We start from the raw sequence: 15,021 nt of genomic DNA on the forward strand, positions 1-15,021 counted from the left end.
CAGGTGCAGCTTGTCCGACCGGAAGTAATGCTCCGTAGCGTCTGCACAACCACTACCGTTGTCGCACAGCATAAATCTTTATTCCTCTAATTTGTTCGTCTAATTGTGCGGGTGACGCGATGCTGGGAGAATATGATGAACGGAGGCAATAAAAATTGCATACACCATAGGCGTTCCACTACATCGTGTGATAATCATAAATTATGTGATAATGGGAAATGGAGATTTATTACGAAAATCTCGCTTGCACAGTTTTTTTCCGGTCACTTTGTTTTGCTTGACGTCTGTCAAATGATTGCGTTTTTTTCTGTATTTTTTATGTTGTTAGGGGAAGTACTCGAATTAATATTTCATCATCTGTCCCAAAGTGTTGAGATAAATTAATGTGCTCTTTTATTCTATTTCTCGTTTCAGCACTGCTATCGGGCACACTACGAACATATCAACGAGCCGGATGTGACCGCGAGCTGGTCACATTGAGTTGTCCCCGGGGCACTAGCATATCGATTGAGGTAGCGCAGTATGGACAAAGTGGAGGTACGTTGGAAACAGTTTTCATTATTGACAGCCCTGTGAGTGATGTTCACGAAGGCAACAGCATTCTGGCGCTGTCACGTTTGAGCACGAATGGATTAGTGAGGTTAGAGTTGATTGTGCTTTCTGGTAGATTTTGTTTAAAGATGAAAATTGAGCTTTTTCTTTCATTAAAATTTCAACCGGAACCACTCGCACAAGTCACTTAAAACTATTTCTATTTTCACAGTTTCGTTGATTTAACGAAGTCTATTTAGATTAAATATATTAGAAAAAGTTGTAATTGTTCTTGATTGCATCAAGTATTACCACAGATAACAGACGTTTAGGCTCGATTTGAATCGTGTGTAAATACCCGCTGCTGAAATTCCGAATAAATCAGACATCTGAAACATGTTTGGCAAACGTTTGCAGATGGCGCAGTGATCACTACAATGCAGCTAGAGTGCAGCTGTCAAACACGTGTAGCAAACAGTTGCGCAGATGGCAATAGTGAAACACGGATTTTCAACGTATATCAATTTGAAAGTTTACACAGGTTTTTGAAGAAATTTTGTTCTAGCCTAAACGTCTACCGATCAGAACGACATAACAGAAAGCTATCAAATTTATATCTCATGTTGATATTTATTACTCACTGTGTTATTTTTGTGATATCCCTATCAGCAAGGCAAGCAAACTTATATCAAGATTATATCTTCTGGTGATATCATTGAACTGCTAATATGATTTTAATATACGCATATAACGATGATGTTATAATATATTACATATTCTTTCGCAATTATCTTTGAACGCTAACTGTAAACTGTAGAGCGGGTAAATGACCAGTTGGTTTAAGCCCCAATAAACAAATCAATCGATCAACTGTGAATGATTGTTATATTACACCAATGATCGTCTATTTGCTAATACGCTGAAGCCTCTTTTAATGCGTATTTATTCAACTTTTTAAAGCAAATTTTCGAAGTTTTTATTGATTTTCTTATATTTGCGTTTTCCACATGGACATTCAAAGTTCCACGAATTTGAGAATAGATAAGTTTTAGATGCAAGAGGTCGGAAAACTTGAAAATAGGTGTTTAACTTAGTTGGCTGCATGTTGATTAAGAGATTACCTATTTTCTGAGACACTCGTCTGACACGCAATTTCGAATATGGAGCATATGATTTCAATGTTGAAGCCTTTGTTCAAAAAGTTTTGGAATCGCAAAGTTATCAACAAGCTATTCTAAAGAATATAATTTTCATATAAAACTTATTTTAAAGAAAATGCAGGAAGTATGAAGCACTCCAGATGAAATAAAGAAACGCGGATTCAAATAAAAAAGCATTTTTAAACTATTTGTTATGGTTTAGTCAAATGATTCTATAAATAATTTTCTTTTAATTAATTGTACATATTGCGAAAACGAATTTTCAGAACTTAAAAAACTGTTTGATATATACTGATTTCCACAATACCGCTATGAATTTTGAGGATCTTCGAGGATCTTCAGTCCGATTTTTCCAATTTATGCGGGTTTTTCATAAACAACCGAAACTTGTCCAGTTTGTGGGTATCTGATTTTGTGCGTTCTCCGAATTGCCAGAGCATTGTAATTTTTTTTATTTCAACCCCCACATAAAAATGTTTGAGTTTGAGATTGTTGTATCTTTTCATTCCACCTAAGACAGTTTGACATTTACGATGAACTGACAATTACTTTGAATGCGCATATGTACTAATGTTGCCGTTGTATTCGATGGTGCTTCGTTCGTCTAAAAAAAACATCGAACTAACAAATTTTCGTAATAATCAAGATACTTGATTCATTTTGTAGAAAGTTAAAAAGGAATAATGTGACCTGTTAAAATTGTTGAAAGAGTAATATTTGTGAGTATGCTGCATAAAGCTATCAATATTTCAAAATGGCCAAGAAATCTCTGAATAAATACACATCCCAGCTGGTATTATTGTTTGCTGTTACAATTTAAATGTGTGTTTTAGATAGTGCTTGAAATAGCTAAAAACTTTAATGTAAAAATATTGAATAATTTCCTCCTTAAAACTAAATAAAATTTAGAAAAGAAATTGTATTTTAGAAAACATGAAATATTCTAAAATTCGTCACACCGAAGAATCCTCCTCAATTTCTCGAATTTTATGATTATCTGTTATAATATTCGCAGTTGATAGATTGAACTATTGTAAAAAAATGTATTTCTGCGAATTTATTAGATGTGAGATAATTGTACTGATTTGCTTAATCTTCCCCATTTTAAAAATGCCTATAACAAAACCCCAAAAGCGACTTTACTTGAAATCTCAAAATGCAAGCCTCAAAACTTTGGTATTTGTTTCTTTGAATCTATTAGGAATCACAAGTAACATTTGTCGTATTCTCCGTAAAATAATGTAAGTAAATTATCCGCTAAATGTTACCATATCGCATCGACATTATTCCTAAAAATCGTGTAAATCATGTTAACGTACAAGAAAAGCACCGAAGCGCACTATTCAGAATCTAAAAATAGCCCCACTTTCCTAAACTGAACAGATATTATAAAGCTATTCAGTCTATCGTAATATAGGCAGCTGTAGTAGTGAGCAAAACTGTATGAAAACAAAGCGTATTATACAAGGAAAACAAACAGTCCTTTGGCTTTGGCAAAGTCCAATGTGTGCGTTCTGGAAACATCTTCTGCATCTATAATCGTTTTGCCCTTGACGAATGCGTAGAATATTATGCTAACATTAAACATCGGTCGAAAGCAACGTCGTTGGTTCATGCAGAAAACATCCCCATCAAAATCAGAATACCCAGGTTCAAATCGCTATATCCACTAATAAACGATCAGCGTGTCATATATATTCATAATAACAATCAGCCAGCATGTATGCAATCGTTTGACAAAACTATAGAAAGCTTTTGCTACATGAATCTTTTTGAATCCAAACGAGAAGCGCCTTAATGTATGCTATATTTTTCTATTTTATTCTATTTTTAGACCTGCACTCTAATTGGCCGTGAGAGAACCTAACAAATTTTGTTACAATTCTGATAGAAGCCTATCACAGGTTGTCATATTTTTGATATGTACTAGAAGAATTTCTGTTATGTTTTCTGTTATTTTACCAACTAACGAGACCAAAGTTATAACACAACTTGTTATCATAACAAAGTAACTCAGTCTGTAATAATTTTGTTATTTCTTTCTGATCGGGCTGTTATCTGTGGTATTACTTATTTAAACTTTTTCGTTTCTAATAGAGAGCTTTTTACCTTGAAAAGCTTAAAGAAAAAGCAGAAAAATGTAAACAAATAGCATGTATTTAACGGGTGATTGAATGATGATTTTGGATGTACTTTGTTGGCAAAATAGGCACTTGATTATTATTAAAGCTATTTGAGAAGTAATACAATTTTAAAATAAGTATTGAACACACAGCAACACAAAATGTTATTCGGACGGTGACTCCCGGAGCGAGAAGTTGATCTTTCCAGTCCGTGCAGTGTATAACGAAAAAGAATAGGGTTCATCCGTTTTCAATGTTATCTTTTGCTTTCTCACCTATTCGAGGTTCTGAGCTTAGTAGCAGTGTGCGTCTCTTGTGAGACGCCTGTATATTTAATTTTATTTATATAAGTCTTCTTATCAACTAATCCTAATACTAAAGGTACATCTGGCAACAAAATAAAAAAAACATAAAACTTGATTGAACATACGACAGCATACATTCAACGGATTGTTTTGTCCGAATTACGTATGGCACAATGGTAAACGGAAGAAGTCCTCTTGGCGTGTTTGTATTCTATTAATTGCATTGAATTAAGTTGCCTTAATAGTTGGCTGCTATCAATGTTCCCGTCCAGTATATCGAAAATAAGCATTCGCTGATGTTTAATCCTCCTGTCTGCAAGCGTAGGCAGGTGGATTAATGCGCAAGGTTGCACAAGCGGTGGCAAACGAACTGGGTCAATCCAAAGTAAAAGGCGAAAAGCATTTCTGTACCTTCTCAATGCTCTTAACGTGCACACCGTGATGAGAAGCCCAAACAGGAACGACCGCGACATGCTCCAAAATCTGCGTACAAGCTAACAAAAAGCGTTTTCAAATCCTAAATCCTAAAAAATCCTAACATGCAAAAAGCTTTGGCGGTAGTTGTTGCTACAAAGCCTCCATTCCGCTAAACCAAATTAACGAAGCGTCAATGTCCAGCTGAAGTAATCATTTATAAACAATATGAAGAGCAATGGTCCAGATATCAAAAGGCGTAGAAAATGTGTCGCCGAATCGAACAAACGCACTTCGTCCTGCGAAATACGAAGCAATCCAATCTGTTAACCAATCCGAAAATCCAATGCTTTTAAGCTTCTCGACATCAAGGCGATGCGGAACACGGTAGAAGGCCTTTGATAACTCTACATAAACGGAATCAACTTGTTGTCGCTTGTCAAGTTTGTCGATGATGGTGGATACATAAGCCATAAGGTTTGTGGTTGTAGATCGTTTACTGACAAAGCCATGTTGTTCTTCAACGATGATATGACGCAGGGACTGATAAACGATGTCGTATAGCAAACGTTGAAAGACCTTCGGGAGACAGCATGATAGTTATCATTCTTGTGAACAGGTGTGATAGCAGCAGATTTCCAGTAACTAGGAAACACAGAGTCAATCAACGATCGATAACGGGCACTGGCCATGCGAGAGAGTTCGCACATTTGGTGGTAAATGATCGGGTCCCGTTCCCTTGGACACAGCCAGTAACTGCAACTTGACGAGAACATCCTCACAGAGAAAATAATACGTAGCAGCCGAACTTGCTTTATACCGAACATTAAGAAGTATTCCTTTCGAGCTCCTACGACGGTTGACGAACGACCAGAAGAACTTAGGATCACGTTGAATGTTGCTTTCGATGTGTTGAATATATTTGCGATAGCATCGTGCATACAAATTGTTGTACTGACCCTCCAAATCACGGGGTTCAGCTTTGTGCAATGTGCTTCTGAATTTCTGGTATCTTTTCCTCGATTTCCTTACCCGGTTTTTAAAATTCTTCAATTCCGCGTCAAACTATGGCTGATTTTCCCTTCTACTAACACCTGTTCTAGTTCGAAACTATTCGTCGTATTATTTCGTAATGTGTGTCATAAAACACAGTGACAGCGTCAACCGAACCAGCAGTAAGGGTTTCGTTCCATTGGATACTCGCTAACTCAAAATTCAACGTTGAAAAATCACATCGATTGAAGTCGAAATCGCTATTAACTGCAGTATCGATACATTCCATCTCCAAATCCAATATCATTATGAACGGTCTGTGATGCGAATCAACTCTCATAAATAGTAAAGGGGGCTCAGTTAGCTCAAACATATCCGGCTCATTAACAAAATCGAGGTTAAGTAATCTGATTTGTTCCAATCCGGAAGAAACAACAAATTCAACAAGAGACACTTCTCTTCCAGAGGTTGCATTGTTGGGTAGAAAAGCCAGTTCAGATGAGGTACGTTATACTATCCAAACACGACAATAGTATCACAGTCAGCTGCTCGATCGTTTATCTGCAGAAGCGTACTTTTCGTATAAGTCGGTTTCAGAGTTGGGAAGAAAATACCGTTATTCATGATAAATACCGCTAGTATATTACATTACAGGTTTATTCATTCCGGCCCTTACACGATCTTCTTCCGGGCCAAAGACAAAAAGTGTTTGAATTTATTGAAGATATCTCGAGCAAATTATATCGCAGGGTACGGACCTTTTACGAACGAGGACAGAGTATATGTACCAGCAAATCGGGTTGAAGTCTGTGGGGTCGTCTCCGATTCGAGTTTGAATTTCGAGGATCTGCTGACACATGGTTGCTGCATTCAGTGAAGTTACAGGCAGTGGTGTCCTAGAACACCACGCGAGCCGCACCGTACCTATTCTGGGTTCCTAGCAAGCACGCGTGCTTTTCTTTGTAAAGCACGCAAGTGTGCCTTCTCTTGCAAGATAAGTGTGCCGCGTGCTCGAAGAACGTATTCTCGTTCTTGGCAGAAGAACGGGTGCTCTCCTAGAACACGAACACGAAGTTAGAAGAACACGTACCTGTTCGTGTTCTGACTTTTTTGCGTGCCGTGTGCTTCGTAGAACCGATACGTGTGTCGGCTCCGAGCTGCGTGCCGATAGCATCGCGGTGCTGTACAACTTTTCGTTTTTCTTATTGCAACTCAAGCGGATGAGACACGAGCAGCAGTAAGCCTATAGTTGATACAATGTACTGACGGTGCGAGGCAATGCGAGGGTGTCGCAAAAATTAAAATTGCACAATTTATTTTTGGGCAGTTGGGAAGTAATGCGGACCGGGGCAAAATTGGCAATTGGTGATTTTTAATGTAGGTGCGGTTAACTGTTCCAATGTAATATTTTTATTTTATTTTATTTTTCAAGTTAGTAAGAAAGCTTTGATTCTCGCTTGTACCAAACAAAGTAATGAGCCTGCTTTCATCCACTTACTAGAAACAATTCCGACACTTTATGGACATGCCTTTAAAAAAAATCTGTCTCTGAACCACTAAGAAATAGGGTTTTAAAATATGTAAAACTTATAACTCGTTGTACCATACCCTTTTAAATGAGATAAAAGCAAAACCCTTGAATAGTAGCACTCAAACGCGTAAGTTTAATTTTTAATTCGGCGGTATAAACATGCGTTGAAGGTGTACTCGTTATCTTATACTAAACTATCTAAAAAGGGGGCGGGGGAGTACACATTTTCTGACTACGTCTATGTTATTCAGCAATTCATTCTGAACATTCCATTCGAGGGTACCAAGTCTCTGCGATGGCTATAGTCTCATTTATTTAAGTTTAAAGTATCGGTGTCGCTGGTGTACTGACAGTGTTGGAAGAAATAATAAATTTCTGCATCTTGATTGAACCATAAGTTTTAAAATCGTTATAGCTATTTTTGGAAAACTCGTAACTAGCTACCAAAGTTGTTGACCAAGGTTTGAAAGTTTTAAAAGGATGGTTTTTCATATTGAGTGAAATAGCGATCTTTATTAACGTAAATGTAAAATAATTGATTTCCCATATAAAATCCCATACAAACTTTGAACGCAATGCGCAAACGCGGGAAGCAACCAACTGCTCCCAAATTTGACATTTGGGACCACAACGGGAACTTAAAAAGTGCTGTGCCCGCTAGTTTCGATCATTTTAAAGTTTTTCCATACAACCGCGAGCCACTCTAGTGGGTATATCAAGATAGACTGGGGGTGGCACGATTGTGGGTTATTCATTCCCTTCACACACACTCTCGCATGATCAAATGAGTTTGCCGAAAGACCCCCCCCCCCCCGAATATTATATATTTTATATTTTTGCTTTAAGCAGGGAAAATCGAGAATAAAATTCCTAGCGGGTCTGAAATTTCGATTTTGAAATGAACACATTGCGTAATACGCGATAATCGCATTCAATGAAAACCAATAAAAATTTAGTTTGAAATGATTTTAAGTTTGAAACTACTTTAAAAAAATATATATTGTAACGACATATAATTAGCAAGGGACTGGAAGGTGAAGTATTTTTCAAATATTAAGAGACATAGTACTCAAGGAAGAGCAAGGATTTGAAGTAAGAAAGTTTGGAAAAGTGTGGAGTAGGGTCAATGAACAAGCTTAGAGTTTCCCGGCTACTTAACTCTTTGTCTTCTGCAACGCAGGAGTCAGGATCTTTTGGCATTAAATGCGAATCACCTGAGTCTGCGGCATGTCCGGACAAGCGTAAAATCAATTTAATGACTTAAACTGTCGGAACCTACTTTAAAATTGAAACTACTTTAAAATTTCTTGACAAGTAGAAATTTTTTGGAGGGTCCAGACCCCCGCACCCTCCTCCTGGTTCAAGTGTTTCGGCGTCGACACATAGCATCTCAAGTTCGTTTTTGGACGTTTTCGTACGAATCTAAGTGCTGTTCTCCGAGCGGGTGACCCATCGATGAAAGCAGATGATTTTCGGAAGGTCTGATGAACAAGCGGGTTAAGGCAGCACCTCCCACCCGGTCAAACCATTCGGAATTTGATTCGGCATCCTGAATGGAGTCAGTATGGGTTCCAACTCAAATGCAACAACCGATTCTGAAACCGATTGAGTCGGAATCGGTTGTTGTATTTGAGTTGAAATCCATACTGACTCCATTCAGAAATCCGAACCGGTTCCGGAATTAGTGTAACTGGGCAGTTGAGTGTCTCCATGTAGTTTTGGACCATATTTGACATGTGCGATGGGGGCTTCTCATGTCTTTGTTCATAGCCTGGCCTTTTCACACAAAGCACGACGCAATTTGCTTAGTTATTCTTGGTAGTGGCGAACACTGACAGTTTCATTTTTTTAATTTTTTTTATTTCTTTTAATTTTCAATAAGACAATCTAACTATAGGCCTCCATAAACATTTGATGTAATTAGGCAGACGATTTCTACAAATTAATGCAAAAAAGTAGAGCTTCCCGCATATGGTTCTTTTGTGGCATAAAATTGGACATGATTACGCAAGGGAAAATGTAAATTGTTATATGAAATCACGGATGATGTGCAATGATTGATGCAAACAGGTGTCGAACTCACACAAAAAGGTGTGACGTTTTTATAGTAGCTAAATAGGCTCACTAACGCCATCTAACTATGGCTTTAGTTTATAAACCTGATGCAAAATTTGCTTATAAAATTAATAAAGGCTAATAATTGTGACTTCATTTCAGCACGAATAGTTGTAAGTACTATCCGTAAAACTACGCTTTTCGCAATTAGCGTGGTTGTATTGCTCTGGAACAGTGCTGCCAGGGATAGTTTCAGTAAACGGCGAAAATTAAATTAGGCTAAATCTTCAATGCCTTGAAGTATTATTAAAAACTGATAAAGCCTATTAAATTATATTACCAACAACTATCTTTTTCACGCAATTGGATTATTATAAAGCCACAAAAATTGTGTTGAGAATTGGAAGATAGAAATTGAGCAATTTCTAGTACTGCGAGAAAAGAAAGATGAGGAGACCCTTTTAATGCTTTAAGTGTAAATCTGGAAAGCAGCTTTTGCAAGTAAAACATCAGAAATCTCCGTCTAGGCAACAATCAATTACTCAAGCAAATCAATTAGTGGTTGATTTTCCTCTTGAAAAGTTTCTAAAGCTGTGGCTAGAAACCTGTTGCTGTTATTTCATCTACCAACATCATATCCGGCAAAATTGAATAATTTTTTCTACCACGATTTGCAAAAAATAATTTGAAACTCGTTGAACCCTGATTGATTGCGGAGGATCAAACGAAACATCAGTGCGACCACAAGCTTGGTTACGGAAGTCTTCACTCACTTTATCAACATTTTTAAAGATCCTACTGGTGAGCCTGACATTAGACATCGGGTATATTTTCTTTTGAATGTACTCGCTTTTGTCAGTTAACCTTTTCCCAAAATAAATTAGAAGAAAAATGTTGATTTAGCTTCAAAGGAAAAAAAAACCTCTCGAGACAAAAAACGGATGTAAAAAAACGATCCCACCTGTAAAGGGTCATTTTTTGCCACCTAAATAGAAAGAAAAAAATTGTGTGGATTTAAATGGGAATACAGTACAGTGGAAACATACCGTACACACGCTCGTTTTTTTTCGTCGTCTCGACTGCCGTCGAAATGGCTGCAAAAGCAAAACTTTTTTATTCTTCAGGCGCGACAGGGAATAAATAATGAAAAATTAATTTGAATCTTGTGTGCTGGTAGGTACTTGTGCAACTGAGCTTGTTAGCTAGCGGCGAAATGGCTTAACTTTTCAGCTTCAGCTTGCTGTAATTGACATTACCATCGGCCGTTACCATCGTCGTCACCATAACTACAACAGATTGATGTGGGAAGGGATGAGGATGATGTGGCAAGACAAGTGCTTTTAAATGTAAAATTAAAGCAGGAATATTAGTGAAAGGAGTGGAGCTTGCTTAATGTGGTTGTGTGAAAAAGACCCCAAATAAAATAATGAGATTGAACTATTTTTTCTAAATCGCTCTTTTCATTGTTTAAAAAGATATCGGCGGTTTCATGCAACACAGGCACAAATCGAAATTCTTTAATTTCGAGATTTTTTGCTTATTACGGTATGCAGCGAAACCTACACATCACAATCCCCATAGTTGGAAGCCGTACGCAAACATAAAAACCTGTTTTAATCCACCTAATAGTGCGATGATAATGTATAAAATAATCCGCAATTATAGTCTCATTTTTTCTGGATTGAACAATAAATGCATTCTACAACTTTAAAACTTTCAGATATATGCAGCATGTCGATATGAGGTTTTGCTAGAACCTAGTTTCTCAAATCGGTAACAATATTTCACGTAAGCTGATCAAACGATTACCTTGCTGTTTTATTAGATTATAGGAAGCCTAAAGAATGGAACGATCTAAAAATTGTCGTCTTCAGTTTGACGCATTTTTCAGATATGTGTATGGAATGTTACCTTCATTTTGTGTTTGCCATTTTTCATTTAGCTGTCAAAATTGCCAATCTCGGAAAGTAGCCAAATCGACTGTTATTGGCGATATTGTATTTAATAGTACAAAGGGCCAAGAAACGAGCCTAACTGCCTATTGTACTTTACTAAACGAAGCGATGTTGGGACCAGCGATGTTGCAGACATGTCTGTATTTTACAGACTTTTGAATGTCACTTAAAGACATGATGCCGAAATCCAGACATCTACCGATTTTCGAAGCAGTAATGGGGTTGATGAATACAATATGGGTTATCTGGTCGGCTACGCACTCGCTAACAACACGCTAACAACACGCATCGGACTAGGGGTTTTCGTTTGAAAACACCTTGTGAATTATTCACTCTATTAGTTTTGTTTAACACACACGTGACAATAAGTTTTATTTTAAGTGGACTGTATACTTTCGACGCGTTTAGTAACTGTTATATGGAAACTTGATCCATCGTCCATCGGAATTATGTTTCGCCAATTTGAGGAATACACTGTCCAAAAATTTCGGAAGCATCTAGCGGTGAACTTGACCCCAACTCTTTTGTGGATGAACTACAGATGCATACACCCAGCAAAAACGATGCAACCGATGCCGACATCACTCGTTAGCTTTCCAGTATACTCGGTGAACATGGACGATTCGCTTCTATGTTATCAGGTAAATACGTAGAACGTATATACGCTTTTCGCCCGCCCATCAATTTGGAGTACATGGAGGTCTCGTTTATGCGTATCCAAGCGCACGAGACTGCTGCTGTGTCATTCGCGAGCACGTGTCTTCATAGCACATTCGGCTCTACAACGACCACAGAAGGACTAAGCACTCTACGCTACGCTAGTATAGCTCATCGCACCCTGGGACGCACTGCAGCTAGTACTATGGAAGCCCCTGATCCCTCTGCCACAGTCGAGCCATTGCAGCCAGCATTCGTCAGTCGTCCCGGTCCTGCATTCGGGAGTGGTCTTCCAAATCGATACAAACGGCAAGTACGAATCTAATTCCGATAATCCAAGCACTGATCAGCTCCTCGCTTCCAGTGAACCGCTGCATTCAAACCTACAAATGTATTACCAGAATGCCGACGGTATAAATACAGAAATCGCTGATTATTTGGTAGCAAGTTCGGAGAATGCTTCGATATAATCGCCCATACAGAAACGTAGCTTAGTGATCGCACTATTTCAGTGCACGCATTTAGTGCCAATACGATGTTTTCCGTACTGATCGCAGCTCACGCAACAGTTTCAACGCTACCGGCGGCGGGGTACTTGGGGCTGTCCATCGTCGATTGAAAACGCAACTGGCTGGCTACGCATTTTTTTCTCTATGTGGTTTATTTTCCACCGGACCACACTCGCGATCTGACATTGATAGATGCACACACTGAATCACTGGAACAGATTTCCACTCAAGCAAGCCCGGTTGATGAGATCCTGCTTGTTGGTGATTTCAACTTCTCCGGATTAAAATGGCGCGCAGCTTAGGACGTATTTATGTTCGCAGATCCCGAACTGAAACTTTTCATGCTGGTATTGCCAGTTTGCTTGACTGCTACAGCCTAAATCTGCTGCGTCAAACAAATAACGTGGTGAATGAGAGCAACAGAATCCTCGATCTCTGCTTTTCGAGCAAATCTGACTACACGCCAAAAATTACCGCAGTACTGTTACCCCTGGTAAAGATTATTAGACACCACCCTTCCCTGCATATAGTGCTTGAAGCGATTCGTGTGAAACATGACTGCAACGTTTCTGACACCGTCAGCTATAGCTTCAGAAGAGCCGACTATAATAGCATTATTGACTTCCTGTCGAATATCCACTGGAACGTAATTCTCGACAATGATGATGTCAACATTGCAGTTCAAACTTTCTCCAATATTATGAGGTATGCTGTCGATCGCTATGTACCCAAATGAAGCGGCCTTCAATCTAAGCACCCAGCATGGCAAACTGCTGACCTGAGATGATTAAAAGCGACTAAAAGAGCCACCCTGAAGAAGTACTCCAAGTTTGGGGGTTACGTGCTGCGACAACACTACGTGCATGTTAACCAAGTCTATAAAAAGACATCACAGCGTTGCCATGCCGATTACTTGCGAAACGTGCAACGTAAGTTGAAACCCGAACCTTAAATATTCAGAAAGCATGTAAACGAGCAAAGAAAGGAATCCGGGTTGTCTTCAACGATGAGCTATGGAGGGCGTACGAGCTCTAGTTCACGTGAGATTTACCAACTATTCTCTGAAAAGTTCGCGAGTGTTTTCTCCATCAAGAAACTGGCACCGACCCAGGTTTCACGCGCGGCACTCAATGTACCTCAATCACACCAGTCATAGAACTCTATCAATGTCGATAATAATATGGTACAACTGGCGATCTGCAAAATGAAGGCTTCAACCTCGGCAGGCCCAGATGTTATACCAACTATCATTTTTAAAAACTGCTCTGCCGGTCTAATTGAACCTCTTCGCCATCTGTTTCAACTGTCACCAACAACTGGAGTATTTAGCGAACTCTGAAAATCCTGTTGTAACGGCAAGGGACTGGAAGGTGAAGTATATTTTTCGATATTAAGAGCCATAGTACTCAAGGGAGAGCAAGAAATTGAAGGAAGAAAGTTTAGAAAAGCGTGGAATAGGGTCATATGAGCAAGTTTAGAATTTCCCGGCGACTTAACTCTTTGTCTGCTACCGCTGGAGTCAGGATCTGTTGGCATTAGAAATGCGAATCGCCTGAGTCTGCGGCATGTCCGGACGAGCATAAAGTTACTTTGTTACTATGTAACTTTGTACTTTGTGATTTACTCAATATAGAATGGCTATGAAGAAAAATTTGAGGTCCGTCCAGGTTAAGTCTTCGATACGGATCAATACCTTGACCTAGGAACTCCTAGCATGTTGTTAGTCGAGCCGCATCTGTGTAATAGAGGTAACATGATTCCATCGCGGCAATTTGAACAAGAAGTTATCCGTTGACGGCTCCCAGATGAGACCTAGTGTTTTTACAGTGGAAGACGAATCAATATCCAGGACCTCACGCTTGTCTAGCAGATATTTTGGAATTCCTCTCAATATCTCTGGCTCGTTTGAGTGTAATTCATTAACCGAATCAGCACATGCCAACATATCTTCCACGTAAAAGTATTGGCAGCCAGTGGATACTTCTCTTCTCCTTCTTCGATACGCTTGTTAATAGAGTTCGTCGTGGTGCGGAATGGATTGTCCGCACCGCAACCGCAACAAAATAATAAAACCGCACCGCTTACCGCAACCGCACTTTATTTACCGCACCGCACCGCGCGGTAATGCGGTAAAATTTTTATATTTTTAAAAAGAGTGTTGAAAAATTGTACAAACCATATATATTCTTATTCTTATTCACATTTCTTATTCACACGAAATTTAACTTTAAGAGACTCCTCAGAATGTAATGTTTATGAAAAAAATAAACTTTTGCATTTTCTATTAATAGAATTGCGTACATTTTAAGGCAAACATTATACATTCAAAAACGTTCTACTGAAGTAATAGGAAAACTTTTATTTTAGCAACCCTTCAGTTAATTGAAAAATGCAGAATAAAAATGTAATAAGAAATGAAGTTGCATATTTTTTCTTTAAATTTTCATAATTTCAATGTTTTTGACATATGAAAATGAAATGGATGATTTTCGCATTTACGTAGTAAAAACCACCTTTCATTCTTAAAGGAATCTCACCAAAAAAATTTAAAGTCAAAATACCAGTACTTCCATATAGGAGCGCATATATTCCAACACAGTGAAATAATTTTGTAATCTTCTAAAGGCTAGTTCGAAAGTATTTAATGTATTTTCCTATAATACTTTCCCAAAAAGCCAATGGCAAAAACTTCAATTGAAGTGAACCGGAGTCAAACTATGTGGTATATGGCAAAAAAAGTTTCAAAAAAGCTACAAAATAGTCTTAACTGAAAAATATTAGGACTTAA

At 38.3% G+C, this 15,021-nt stretch overlaps 1 protein-coding gene across 3 annotated transcripts in view; it reads left to right on the top strand.

Moving 5' to 3' along the window:
* LOC131683510 (protein eva-1 homolog C) overlaps positions 1–15,021 on the top strand; it is a 459,719-nt gene that overhangs the window by 252,182 nt on the left and 192,516 nt on the right. For all 3 annotated transcript variants that reach the window (XM_058965544.1, XM_058965542.1, XM_058965545.1), the window contains exon 3: positions 415–537. In XM_058965544.1, coding sequence (XP_058821527.1) covers positions 415–537 — 123 coding nt within the window. The remainder of the gene's footprint in view (positions 1–414; positions 538–15,021) is intronic.

The sequence above is a fragment of the Topomyia yanbarensis genome, chromosome 2, assembly GCF_030247195.1.
Source record: "Topomyia yanbarensis strain Yona2022 chromosome 2, ASM3024719v1, whole genome shotgun sequence".
In the NCBI taxonomy this organism is placed as follows: Eukaryota; Metazoa; Arthropoda; class Insecta; order Diptera; family Culicidae; genus Topomyia; species Topomyia yanbarensis.